The sequence below is a fragment of the Dromaius novaehollandiae genome, chromosome 4 (genome assembly GCF_036370855.1).
Source record: "Dromaius novaehollandiae isolate bDroNov1 chromosome 4, bDroNov1.hap1, whole genome shotgun sequence".
NCBI classification, from domain to species: domain Eukaryota; kingdom Metazoa; phylum Chordata; class Aves; order Casuariiformes; family Dromaiidae; genus Dromaius; species Dromaius novaehollandiae.
This window is the reverse complement of record NC_088101.1, coordinates 62,868,045-62,882,620: the sequence shown is the minus strand read 5'-3', so window position 1 is coordinate 62,882,620 and position 14,576 is coordinate 62,868,045. Positions and strand designations below refer to the sequence as shown.

Here is a 14,576-nt window from a genome sequence, read left to right as displayed (position 1 = left end):
TTAAATGACACTGATTTTACTGATACTTACTTTTAGATCATTTCAAATTAGCTTAGAAATTGGTAGGTTGGTGCAATCCTACATCTTAGACAAAATCTAACAGACATAGACAAAAGGTTACTAATGTTTGCTATTTATTTTAAGTCAATAAAAAGTGCATAGTACAAGCCCTTTATCCCATTCCAAGTACTCAGTAAAAGATCACTAGGAAACTGCAAATGGCACAGATGATTTTTGTTTGGCATAATTCAGACATTTTAAACCACCAATTTACATTAGGTACATCACATCATCACTCTTCTTTTTTCAATAATGAACATTACGAGGCTAAGTGATCTGCAGACAATACATGAATACATATGATTTCTCATTTCAGAGTATAATAATTGTGTTAAGCAGACTAAAAATACTATCATTTTAACAAAGTTCTAAGCTAAAGTATAATTGTAAACTGTCCTCCGTACTTCCCAAGTAGTTGCTACAACTTGTCTCTTACTGAGCTTAAACCCCTTATTACACAATTAATCATATCCTGAAGCTTCACATCCCACTAATCTCTTCCACACTTCTCAAAATTTACCATAAACATCTGCAACCATGATACAATTATTTCATCGCAAACTACATCACTAAAGGCCAGATTTCTGCCACCCTTACTAAAGCTACTACTAGTACATTATCTCAGAGTAGTCCCACAAACTTCAGTGCAACTACTTGATGAGTAAGGCACTATTTAACATGAATAAGAGTGGCAAAATACAGTCCTATAATTAGTTACTTTAATTAAAGAGTGGTGATCTGAAGGTTATGTCCTGAAGTGAGGATCTCTGAATTTAAAAGGCATACATTTTGACGTGGGATAGTGGCCTGGCTCTTTAGTAAAACATTTTACAATAAAATATTTCCAATGTTCTTCTTTTACATAGAAAATTTAAAATAGCAATTCACATGAGGAAAGCATACAGGAATAAAATCACTGGGACAATTACTTAGAAGAATTTCAAGCAAAGACACTTCATTTAAATGTAAAACAACATTTCTCTGAACAAAAAGTTCATTTGCCAGGGCCATTAGAGCTGGATGCACATGGCGAGTTTTGCAAATACCTACACAGACATTTAAGTAAAGCAAGAATGATGCTTAGAAGTGAGGAGCATCTGCTGTAAATCTCACCGACTTCAACAGGACCAGGAACGGCTCCCTCTGCCTGAAACGAAGCCTGTTTTAGTTGGTTATTTAATCAATTAGAAGCTTGTTTTATGCATCCAATAGTGAAGAATTCTGGCCAAAAGCTCTCGGAGAAAAGGCCGGTGCAGTAGATTATTTATGTTTTTTTGTCGGTTCAACAAAATGATGCTGTATTACTCACTCTGTTCAAACTACTATCCCAAACACAAATGTACAGGGAAGGCAAAAAACAAGCACAGTCAGATTGCATGTCCCAGTGACATCTTTACACAGTGTTTGTGGCCTGTACACCATTAGACACAGTAGGACAAATGCTCTCAACTTCTCGGCTGCAACTCCATTGCTTTACATGGCACTGCACTGATGTGACTGAGAGCATCTGGCCCGCTCTTCGTTTTTAACATGTGCCCCCATGTATTGCTTGGGAGAACACTGTTCCACAGAAATTCAATGGGCAATCATGTCAAATTACGGAAGCCTTTCTTCAGGTCTATGTTGTACCCTTCCTTGCAAGGATGCTTAGCTGACCTGTCATTTACCCTGAGGAGGAAAACCCTGTTATCAGCCATGGGATCCAATGTGAGATTTTGTTAGAGCCCATTAATACAAACCTTTATGCATGTGAACAGTTAGTCCCTTCAGCTCCATAACTAAAATCTTCATGAAATAAAGGTTTGTAGAGCAAGGCTTTGAATTCCCATACGCCTGTTCTACTGACCTTTAAAGAAAGAAGCTCCATGTTGGTAACATAAAAATGCTCTTTACATTATTCTTAATTTTTTCAAATTAATCAAGAAAAATATACAGTGTCACTTTTCTGTACATCTTTAAAATGTCCTTAAATTAACGTACATAAAAAGTCATTCCCATTTGCTAAAATGGGAGATGTGCACAGATATGTGCACAGCCACACATACACACAAACACAAACAAACACACACCACGCACATACACACACAAATATTAGAGGGAAAAGACATGCCCTATATGGTTGCCTGCAATTTTGTTATTCTACAATTACAACCAGTAAATAAGGATGAAATGTTAAGAATTGCTGATAACATACAGGTGAAAAAACCTGAACATCCACTACGTGTGTGTATTTCAGAAGGTGGTAATCTGTTGGTATGATTTCATCCTGTCCATTACATCATGGCTAAAAATTTATAAAGATACTAATTATTAAAAGGCTATATCCAGGACAGAAAATTCTACCAAGCTCTTGTCACTAGATTTCTCTTTTTATAAAATCTATAAGTAAACAAATTAGCTTTTGGAATAAATTGTTTTTGACAACATATTGAATGCAATATATCATCTATTAATGAAAAGATTAAGTTAATTTCATTTTTGGTGGTATAATCTTTTGTGTAAAGTTCCCAATATATAGGCAAAGGCTTTGACAGTGGCAATTATCGCATTCACTTCTTTGCATGCATACACACATACTTTAATTCTAGTGGACAATCCGTGCTTTTGCTAACAATCCTGAAAACTATATTAGTAGTCCAAAGACCTGACTAAAAGCTGCTTTGAACTAAGGGCAAATACAAAATAATTTCTTTTTTTTTTCACCACATCACTAAACTAATGATTGTAATCATAATATAACTCTCAAAAATATAGTGGAGAAAAAATAGGGATTAATCTGAAGAATGATCAGTAACCTTCCATTTTTATAGATGCACAGGGTTTTTCACTTTCCTTCAATGAGTACCAGAAACCACTGCAAAGAAATTAAGATTGCTGTAACAGAAAGAAGCTGAGTGGAACATCCACAGTTACAATAACAACCAAAAAATCCCTGTAACGCCTTATCATTTAATCAAATTATCACCTACTAGAAATGGTAATTACATACAAAGCAAAAATTAACTTAAAATTTAAGTAGCTAAAAGCAGTTCATGAAGATAATTGCTGAATGATAATTCTGCTTTATGTAAATGAGAAAAGAAAACAGTATTGAATGGGGTTTAGGAGTAATCTGGTCACTTCGTTCATTTGGTCGTGCAAGGTTTTAGCTGCTGAACTTTTCCAATACTGAAAGCTCTAGTCCACAGGTGGGGCTGGTGGCTCTTGTCCCTAAGGGAAGAAAGGAGGAAAAGAAAAAAAGCCCACACAAGATTAGAAACAGTGCTTCACATCAGAGGACTTAGCAAGAAAAAAAAAAGAACTCAGAAGAGAAACACAGCGCTTTCTTTTAAGACCTTTCACTATCTCTTTCAATATTCAGAGTACACGAGCATCAAACGACAATACTGTTTCCTGCCTCAATAGGGACTTTTCCACCATCCCACATCTAGGACAAAGATGCTCTTCCCATAGTTTCATGCTGTAATTTTGTTTATTTACTTCTACAAAACTTGTGATTTTTCCCTTATACTGAAGAAGACTGTTCCAACCAGAGGAAATATAGAAAAAACAATTTAAGAAAAAACGACCATAACATAAAGTCTCTAGTAAAAACAATTAAATTTAGATTATTGCAGAGTCTCTCTGCAGGGCACTTTAAGACACACTTACACTATGGGGACTGGTTGGCTTTCCAGCTGTATTGGATCCTCTCAGATTACTAGGCCTCAGTAAGAACAAGACAAGCGCAATCACCACCCAGGCCATCAGTATCATGGCAAAGCTGATGCCATTGTCACTGGAGGAACTTGGTCCCGGCACTACGGACAAGGAAAACTCAAGTTATAAAACAAAGTGATAGCAGAGGTCTCTTCCCAAAATGAAAACAAAAGTATAACATAAATCTCAGGAAAATCTAAAATTTATTTGTCAGTCAAGTTTTCTTACTCGTCCTTTCTTTTGGCTTTAAGGCAAATAATTCTTCATTAATGCTACACCACTATTATCATGTTTCCTCTCCCTTGTTAAAGAGAAAATCTGTTTCACAAGATTTCATTGAAATTCCCAGAATCTTTAAGAATATTTCTTAGTTCACATCAACTCTCAGTGAACTGGAGATGACGAATACACACTATATTACTGGGGTGTTCAATTTTATGAAACCAAACTCAGTGCAATAAACCCCAGCAACATATTTATGTAGGGAAAAAAAACACATGTACGTTGGTATTTGTTTTTTTCCTCCCACAGATATAAAAATGACTGACATCTCTTACAGGTGAAACCTTAAGTCATTATTGTGCTCTGATAAGCCAATAGCATTGCAAATCCTACATGCTGTGTGTGTACACTAGGCTACTTTCCAAATACGGCACATGTGTCAGGGCGCAGTGAGACATTATCTTCAGTGAGTAGCAGGGCCTAATTCTCTGTGGCGACGTCTGCACATTTGTGCTCCTTGATGTGTCCCATGATCCTGGTCCCCGGACTATCCAGGCTGGGGACCTGGTTGATCCCTGGCATGTGGAACGGGGAGATATGCCTGGGTCCTGTAGTACAAACCCAAGTACAGTTTTAACCAAGTTAAAAGAACGTCAGCATCATTCGGATCATCTCATCACAGAGTCAAGTCTGGATTACTTCAGTATTGGTTGGAAGTTGTTAAGATTTAACATTTGCTAGTTAATCTATACCCAGTAAACTGCTGGAGTCAGTCATTTCATTTGAAGGTTAATGCTGATATCAGAAAACCATTCTCATCCCTGTCATACTGGATAGCATTTTTAATCAAAGCTCCTCTATGAAAGTGGTTTCTTCAAAATGCAGCTTATGAAAGTGGTTTCTTCAAAATGCAGCTAAGACACAGCAGCGGGGCACTGTGGGGAAGCTTACAGCTATCCCATTCACAACACAGCTGTTTTATGAATCAGACCTTCACAAGGCAGAACTGTTGGACTGACATCCTTTGCCAACAGTCCACATACCTGAAAATGTCAAAGAAGAAAAATAAAAATGTATAATGGAAGTTCAGACTTTTCACAACACCAGTGAACCCATTAATGCTTTATAAGCAAACAAAACTGACAGAGCTCCATCTTCTGAACATCCAAAATAGAGACATTTCTAAATTCAAGAAGTTGCTAATATAGGGCAATTATAACAAAAGGCATATTCAATTACAAATGGCATTTCTTTGGCAGAGAGCCATACAGGCTGCTGTGTATGAGGCGAAGGTATAGTGGAAACAAAGTAAATGAAAATGTTACAGTTTTTAACTCGTTACATTCTAACATAAACTGATTCGGAACAGCATATGCAATTACACAGATAAGAGTTTAGATCTGCAATCTCATTGTGTTGAAGGAAGCTAGTCATATATCAGCATGATGCATCAGTATTTAGAAACCGGGATGACCTTATATACTCAATCCAGTAAACTAGAATATAATTTGGTATGAAAAGAACAATGGCTTTATTTTGGGGATTCCAGACAGCACTAATAGCCATCCTGAGACTACCTCCAGCAGCACTTCAGACTACTTTGGCACACATGTCGAGGAGAACACTGAAAATTCAGATAACCTGTTATGCTGTATTCCCCATACGATGGAGAGAAATAAGACATAGTCAGGCTGCCTTCTGGAAGTGCTTGGAGTTTTGCTGAACCACGGTACCTTTACCACATTTACACAAGGTTTAGGGTAAGCAAATGCTGCTGGGTCAGTTCATGCTATGGGTCAAAGAAGGGAGCATAAGGAATCACAAAGGGAAACCACAGGCACTCCTACCAGACACGATTTCCATCTAGCCTGGGTTGTAATACAGTTTGGATGGAGCCAAGTGTGCTGAAACATATTCTAGACTAAGTTAAGCATGGCAACAGCTGATTTAACACAGCCTGGCCCTGCACTATCTACTCAAAGCAGGCCGGATTCTAAAACAGTCACAACACTGTTTATACTAGTCAAGTACCGTTAAACCCACTTCTTTTACAAATGACCATGTGTTTTAATAAGGATGCAAGATATTTCAGAACCTGCTACTTTAATCTCTTAACATAAGGAGAAGAGGATATGCAAAGTCTCACATAGCTGGGGTAAATCAAACTTTTCCAAGCTTTGCATCACAAATCAAAAGAACAGACAGGAAGCTGTTACAGCTACTGGGAGCAATCACATGCAGAAGAAACAAATCTTTCACTACAAAGAGCTCCATCACAGAGATGACAAAATAATCAGCTGAGACCAGCTTACGGACGGAGAACAGTTGACTGAAGCTGAAACCAAGCAGGATGGAATTTCTGCTGATGGGCAGAAGAAAACAGAAGAAACAAAAGAAAACTCTTAGTTCACATCCACTGTGATTTTACCTATAATTGATATTTTGGCAGGTAATTCAGGAGTACTTTTTGATCCCTTGTAGATATAAGGTTGTCCTACAAGAGCACCAGTGGATGATATTTTCTAATTTTTCCAGATGGCCAAGAAATCATCCCATCCTGGCCTCAAAGATGAATGTCCTTGCCATCCTCCACCTCAATTACTGCAAAATCTGTTTATTAATCTTCAGTGCTTTGGGGATACCAACTACTACAGAACATAACCTATGTCACTGAACCCAGCGAAACTCTTAATCTCTAACCTGGCTGTCCACAGAACACTGAATTTAGTCCAATATCTTTATTCTCAAAGTACCTGGTTCTCTGGGCTCAGTATACCTATATACCCATGTTATTCTGTGGGCAGTTCTGCCCTGGAGGTTACCTGGAACTTTTTACCATAGCTGAATTATCTCTGTACAAGAAAAGGCTTTATGAGGGGGCTCTCCGAGCCTGTGGGATGAACTCCCATGGGAGCTAATGACTATGGTGAATCTTCTCTGTTGGTCCAGGTACAAGACATAAATATTTGGCTTGCCTTTTCCTACAGAAACAGAGAGTGATAGGTGCTTTTAGTAGCTGCAAAACAACACTAGGCCACATAAACTACTCTTCTCCCAGAGACAGACTGCAAGGGAAAAGAAATTTCATGCAACAGATGTTTGCCACTTCATTCAGTGTTCTACTAGAAGGCAGTCAAAGCTACTAAAATGATGAGGTTGGTAAAAATCATTTCTGAAAGTTGTGAGTCAGCCACTGTACAAGCAAAATCTTAAGAATATGAACATTAAAATAAATAAATGCCCCTCTTAAATACATCCTAATGAGCCTAGTTCTCCTCTTAAAGTGCTATTTTTCATTCCTCTTAATTCAGAATGAAGGTTGTACTCTAAAGGTAAAGAGGGAAAACGGCCTTTCTTTTTCTGCAAAAGTGTATTCCATGAGGCAGTTTTTTGTGTCCTCGCATGGTAGAGAGATCTCCTTTGGATCTTCAGACTTTTACTGTTTAACATCTGCATGTGGAAAGGCAAGAATATGCTCTCTGATATGCATCTCCTTTCCATGGTGTTTTTAGCCTTTCCTGATCTCTGACAAAAAAAGCAGGAAACACGATGAAGAGAGAGGTGTTTTACAGATGAATCAACAGGGAAGACAAAGAGCCTGAGGGGCCCTTCAGTAGATAATCCTTGCAAAGCTGACTTTCTCAAAGGCACAGATAGGGAAACTGGGCAGAGCCAAAAGGACTGGAGCACAGGAAGAAGGGAATTACCAGAAAAGGGAGGGAAAAGCTGGCAGACATTTCATGCTGTTAGGTTAGGCTGCTGTGACTCTCCTACATAAGTAGGACTCAAGGTGAATCACACATTCATTTTAAAATACATAAAAAGTTGGAAGTAGGGCAGACAATGTTTAGGACAGTCATCTCTGACTGTTAATATTACAAACTACTAGAGCATTTAGAAAAGTAGAGTTGAAAATATGAATGTAGTAAATCCAGGTCAGACCATCTGGGAGTTGCTAGAATATAGAGAAAAAATTCAGGCGGTGCCCCCTAATTCCCTTCCGCATGGTAGGCTGACTTGGGAGGGCCATGAACTTTCAGAGTAGCTCAGTACCAGCTGGGGATCCTCCCTGTGCTGGATGAACTGCTGGTGTCGCAATAGGAACACATTTCAGAGAAACCCTCCTAGCTCTACTACCCTACATTTGCATTAGACAGAATTCAGAAATTCTGAATTACAACTTCTATTCCTCATTCTAATGGAAACTATAAGATCTTCTGATGTATTGCACATAAAGAATCCAAACGGAATATTAAGTGTGTTGCATACGTAAAACCTTCAGCCTTATTTCTCCAAGGCACCCACTGAAACGGAGGGAACAGTCATCAAAATAGGTGCTTTACAGTCACAGCAGATACTCTGAGGGAGAATCAGCAGTGGAACAGCCATCAAGCATAGTGCCCAAAAGCCCTCTGAAGTGGTGCTCATATGCTCCTGTATGTAGGAATACAAATCTAAACGCACTGGTCCTGACCTTGGCGAGAAACTCTCGGCACTATAGTCACTATAATAAAATGGTGCTAACAACAGTAAAAAAGAAATTAGAGATAGCATCATAAAAATGTGTGAGAGAGCCCTATACATAATCTAGTGCTACTGTTTTGATCTGGCTCCAAAAATCTAAATACTTTCTGAAATCAGGAGTTGAAGAAACAAAGTGTACTCAGGAAGAATCAATGTAGGGTGTTTCTGAGAACTTCCAGCTGGTAGCAACAGCATAACACATGATGCTGCTGTGACACCGACTGAACCACAACCCTGATGTTTCCCAAAACAAAATCATACACATCTCATCAGTTATTCCACAACCTTGTAACTTAAGAATCCGCATATGACAACGTTCCCAGCTGTACTTCCAAAAGGAAAAGCAAATCCTGGGAATGAGCAAATGGATGGGAGTAAAACAAGATTTCTCATATCGAAGTCCTGACACAATGAAACAAAGTCAGCAAATAAAAGGAAAAGGAGATGCAGGACGAAGGGAAGAGGACATCCACCTAAAACATAAGCTCATCATGATATAGCTCAACAGAACAGAAATGAAGGAATGGACAGGAGAGCAGAGGTGCAGTTTTCACGGAGCTGGGCCCAGAACTGTTATAATCTGTGTCTGAAAATGTCTTTGTAAGCTTTCTGAGGCTTAATTTGTTTATTTTTGCATTTGACTCTGGGAGTCTTACACTGCTCAAGTTAGTCCAAGCACAGAATCACAGAAGCATCACAGAATAATCAAAGAGGCGGTCAGAGTGTTATTGCATCAGCATAAAAATACCTTTGCTGGAACTAAATTTAAGGCAATATAATAACATAGGAGTGGATTTACTCTATAATTTTTGCTTTGGTTTTTGAAACAAACCACTGGTTTAGAACAATTGCTGCAAAATTGCTTGCATCTGCACAGAGTTACTGCAACGATCTCTTTCAGGATGGAAAGCTATTTGCCACAGACCATCCACATCTCTACTGTACTATGGCTTGGTAGCACGAAAGTTATCACAAAAGCTTTTTACCCATAAAAACAGAACTTACTCATTTATATGGTCTTCAGCCTCCAAGCTTCATAAATATTGATGAACCAAGACTTCCAAGGCTTGAGTGACAATGATCTACCACCACTTGGTTTTGACTGTGGACTACAGCTCAGAAGGCTGCATAGCCTGTCTCTGTCTACTTCAAACACAGGAAATATTTTGTCTCCTGTCACCTGCCTCTTTCCCACACCTGAATGCATGTGATTCAAGAGAAAACTACACATAGAAGTCTAAGGTCTAGGAGACTAAAAGAATCTGCTTCAGGACAGGTGCATTTGGAAGAGCAGGGACACTGGAAGTCTCAAACACACAGCATAACTTGGAAAGCCCATAAGGCAAGAGTAAAGCTAGCAGCATGGTTTTGGCACATGTGTTTCTGACTCTTTTTTTCTGGGGATATATGGAAAAGGTCATAGCTTTACCCCTTCAGCCCATGACGGCAATGAAACTGAGACTATTTCACATTGGGAAGAAGGCACAGTGCGAGTGCAAGCTAGCTGCCCAGCTCTAAATGGGATTTACTGGGGACTGAAGAGGGAGGAACGTGGGAGGAAGTGAATACATGCACTCCTGCCACCATCCTGGGAACCCTGACTGTACCGCTCATGGACTTGCAGAAGACATGAGCACCAGCAGCTCTTACTTCCAGGAACTCTGCTCAGGTGCTGCCCACTCCCTTGGAGCCTTACGGTAATCCTAATGCAGGCTAATTGAGTGAGTTCATATGCTCAGTTGGTAAAGCGATACAGGAAAAAAAATCCACTTAATTTTTATTTATAAGCATTTGGCAATGTTCCCTCTAGACCATGAAAAGTGTAAACAGAGCGCCTCAGGGCACGCTTACATTACCGCAGAACCTCTGCACAGCTATGCTTCCTTGCAGAAGCTGATAACATTTGATTATCCTAGTAATCCTCATTGCTTGGGAGGTTTTTCTGATGTGTTCCAGAGAAAATTCAAGGAAGTGTACACCTCAGTACTCTGCTGCATTAACTACGCAGCTACCAAGTCAGACAGAAATGCAGTCCCAGGGTATGTCAGCTTACCAACTGGTGCTGATGGGGAGACTCCTCTTCCTAACGGCAGAGTAGAGGGTTCACAGTAATGACAATAAGTTACTCAGCCCCAGCCATGAATATGTGCATGCAGGGGGATCTGTGCTGATTTCACAGAATCTCCAGTCTTTACTGGTTAGGCTGCTATGAAAGCTAGGGGGACAAATAAAGCCTCCCTCCAAATTCTCTCCTAGGGGAAAAACTGAAATCACTCTACCTGGAGGTTAATGCTAAGAGTCAATAAAGTTTGGGCTGGTGCTGGTATACTGACACCTCCAGCTTGCTCACCACTGCCCCTTCCATGCAATGCTTCAAATATACAACGGTTAGTTTGAATCGCTGATGCTCAGAAATTACCTCCCCCACAAAATGACTTCAGTAGTGTAACATTTGATTTAATTTAATATGTTCATATGTTAAATCAGCCACTGAATTTCAAAGACCAGTCAAACTGTATTTTAATTACTGCTATTTATTTTACTTCCACACATCTGATCCCCATAGTTACTCACATTCCTGAAGGCATTCTGTGTCTGTGCAGTATGACTGTGATTGTCTCAGCTGAAACAGAGAAAAGGAAAGGCATTACAATTAGCAACAAGCCTTGGTAAGCTTTTACTAAAATCATTATTTAGTATACTATCAGAGCACAAGTTCAAGATAAGGAAGATTGTAACCAATCCTTTACTGCATCACATTTGACTTATGATGTTGGAAAAAAAACAGGTATTGAGGAGGTTTCGGAACCCTATTTACACAGTGATGTCAAATTATCTGACCAAAACACTATTGCTTCCATAAAGGTTGCAGCCACTCACTGTTTTTTGAAATTAAAGTTAAAAATCGATAGAGATACAGACATTGTTAGAAACAGATACACTCTCCACCCACATACACATTTTGGGATTTATAATGGGTAGGTGTTATTACTATTATTCAAATCAAGTATCACTACAATACTCTGATTACGTAATAATAAATAATCAGACTTTGATAGTGATTATGCACAAAGGAGCAGAAATAGGGTTTCACAGTTAAACTCAACAATTACTATTTTTTTCACCTAAGACTCTTTGTATAAGCAGGTTTTAAAATGCATTTTACTGGTTTTTTTTTCTTTCCTGAAGGGTAAATATTAGAACACTTTTACTATGTTTAACCATAATGACTATTTGCATTTACAGACTAGGTAAGCTTGCTAATTGCAAGAAAAGTCAACACCGAATATCCTGCACATCAGTATACCTATTTTGCAGATGACAGAGTCAAAAAAAAAAAAAAAAAAAAGAAGAAGAAGAAGACACGTCATATTCTCTATCAGAAGCAGAGAGGTTAAATGGATGGGATTTAGTTTGTTTTATTATGGAAGCAGGCAGTACTCCCAATACTTCTTGTCACAACAGGCTGATCTGTTTATTATCAGTGTAAATACACAAACATAAAATAGAAAGATGCTCCTTATGAAGGAAATGCATAATTTGTACAACCCCCTTGTATTGGCACAGCTGATATACTTATTTGCTGTATATATTCATAACATTATACAAAGCACAACAAGCTGCAGAGACCAACAGAGTAACAGCTGAGCAACCGAAGGAGGAATATGCTTTGATCTGGAAAATTTTATACTTCTTCTTTTATACATACTTATTTGCGATGACTGACACACTTGAGAAAGAAAAAGAATTAGAGATTGATCACATTGCATTCTTTGATTAATATACTATGATCTGCTAGTAATTTAGTAAGACTACCAAGAAGTTCCTTAGCAAGTACTGGGAAGGTTGGATTTAACCTTTCAATTATTTTTATGGTTAAAAACACCAGCAGGGGAAATTTAAGCAAAAGCCCTACTTATCTTTTCCGAAAAAGAATTCTATCAAACTGTATATTTCCTGGCCTTCTTTCATAACAATAGAAGCTCATTCTATTTTCAAGCTGAAAGTCATTTTCAGAGGGGAGGTTTTAAATTAGCAGATAGAAGTAGTTTGGAATATCTGATGTTGAGAGATTCCTGCACTAGGAAAACTAGATATTGCTTTATCTACATTTTAGAGAGATCAACAACATAATTATCTTCTGATCCCAAGTTAAGCCCTGGAAAGGGCTTAATTTATAATCCCTACTCTGCACAATATGGTTTGTAGGTACTCACCACCACTGAAGGATGCCCAGAGTTACAAGGGGCAATAAGGGTATGACCAGAAATATAACACGGGTCAACTAGCATGTAACATCTAGTTATCCCTCCCCTGTCCCCAGGGTGGCTAGTGCTCATACAGCTTACCCTGTCTGCACAGAGGGCAACACTGCCTAGAGGGGCTCTAACCACAATATTATTTATCTCCTGTTCTAAACGTTATACCATAACCAAACACAACTTCTTAAAATTGTGCAATTAACATTTCTATAAAAGCCATCTCAAAAAGGCTGCATGCACTTTTTGTGGCTGTTAATATCCTGTTCCTCTTCCACCTGCCTACCAGACTGGCTTCCATTACCACAAAGGTAGCTTCCACCACAAAACAGATGTTAGAGCTCAAGCTTTGACTGAAAGGAGTACGTTAACCACCAGAGAAGCTTGTTCAACAACAACAGAAAGATGCTCTGGCTACCGCCATGCCTTTTTATGAAGAGTGGTCTGAGGGATGATCATGATCACACCACGCTTCTTTGTTCACCTGCCTCTTGACCATTCCCTCATGAAAAGCCTGAGCAGCACCTGTCTGGAAATGCCTGTTGATGCAGTAGGCCACCTTATTAAGGCACAGAAGCATTAAATCCCTGAGATTGTGTGTGTCCAGAGGGTTTTGCTTACAGGCTTGTTGTCTGTAAGATACCAAGTTTTATCCCACAGGCATCCTCGGTGGCTTCTTAAAAGACAAGGTTTTGAGACTCTCAAATGAAAAGTGCTACTGGAAACACCAATGACAGAAATACGTCAGTAAGTAAGCAGTGTTAGGAATAATACCATTGGGGTAGCTATACAGATCTCTGCTGAAAAACGCTGTTACATGAGATGATATCCTGCCAAAATGAAAAAAAGCCTGCTTATTTATGGAGGAACAACGTACAGAGGAACCTCTACGAAGTACAGAGTCATCAGATAACATGGCTGTGCTTTTCAGGGGTCTTGGACATCAAATATTCCATTATTTTTACAGGGATTTAGAAGCTAACTGCACAAGGCCGGTTTGGAAACCTCAAATTACATCATGAAATAGGTAGTTGCAAGAGGAAAATATAAAAAAAATACATTCTCAAGTTTTAAGTCATATAAAATTCATCTAAATTGAAAACAATATGTAACCATATAATTATGCAGATTTACAGATCCCCACCTATAAGCATTACGCTTCACAGTCTCTGCTACAATCATATCCAGCAATAAAGATATTTCTTAGAAAGTGTTCTAGTTAATTTGAAAACTTCTTATTACAATTACTTGAGTTGCAAGAATATTTGCTCAGCACATGACCCCTATGGTACATAGGCTTGATTAGGTTTTAAGAAGCCACAGATCACAAGGTGAACACACTCAAACATCTTTTCTTGTTCCCTTCCCCTCCTGCCCAAAAGAGCATGCAAAACTTCACTATTCACGAGCATGAGCTTTAGGAGAGCTCCATGAGCCAGGGAGCTGTGTCCCAGATTTGTTTAAAACAACCCAGTGACAGGCTGCACATTGCTCTCCTGGGAGGACAAACAGCAGACAACCCAAAGTGAGCAGCAGTAAAAACAGGTTTTACTCAATTCACACAGGTGAACTAGGTTCTAGTTCTTTGTAACCCAAAGCAAATCTGATCCTGTATACTCAATAAATTAGTCAAAAGAGGAAAAAAGATTCTGGCACGTATATGAAAAGCTTATGTAAGCTGAATGGCTGGGAAAGGTAACACCTTTTGCTGGAACTAGAACTCTCCTTCTCCTACCAACGCGATCTCTTTCCTGATAACTACACCCTTAAGGGACACAGCAGCTGTTGGGAAAAACTGAATGTGCACATTTC

The 14,576-nt window shown here is 38.8% G+C and overlaps 1 protein-coding gene across 3 annotated transcripts in view; it reads right to left on the bottom strand.

The window, feature by feature from the left end:
- Positions 1 to 117: 117 nt before the first annotated feature.
- Positions 118 to 14,576, bottom strand: part of SMIM14 (small integral membrane protein 14) — a 55,451-nt gene continuing 40,992 nt past the window's right edge. For all 3 annotated transcript variants that reach the window (XM_064511268.1, XM_026093650.2, XM_064511269.1), the window contains 3 exons: positions 11,080 to 11,128; positions 3,712 to 3,860; positions 118 to 3,270 (listed from right to left, as the gene is read on the bottom strand). In XM_064511268.1, the coding sequence (XP_064367338.1) occupies positions 3,238 to 3,270; positions 3,712 to 3,860; positions 11,080 to 11,128 (231 nt within the window). In that variant the 3' untranslated portion in view covers positions 118 to 3,237. The remainder of the gene's footprint in view (positions 3,271 to 3,711; positions 3,861 to 11,079; positions 11,129 to 14,576) is intronic.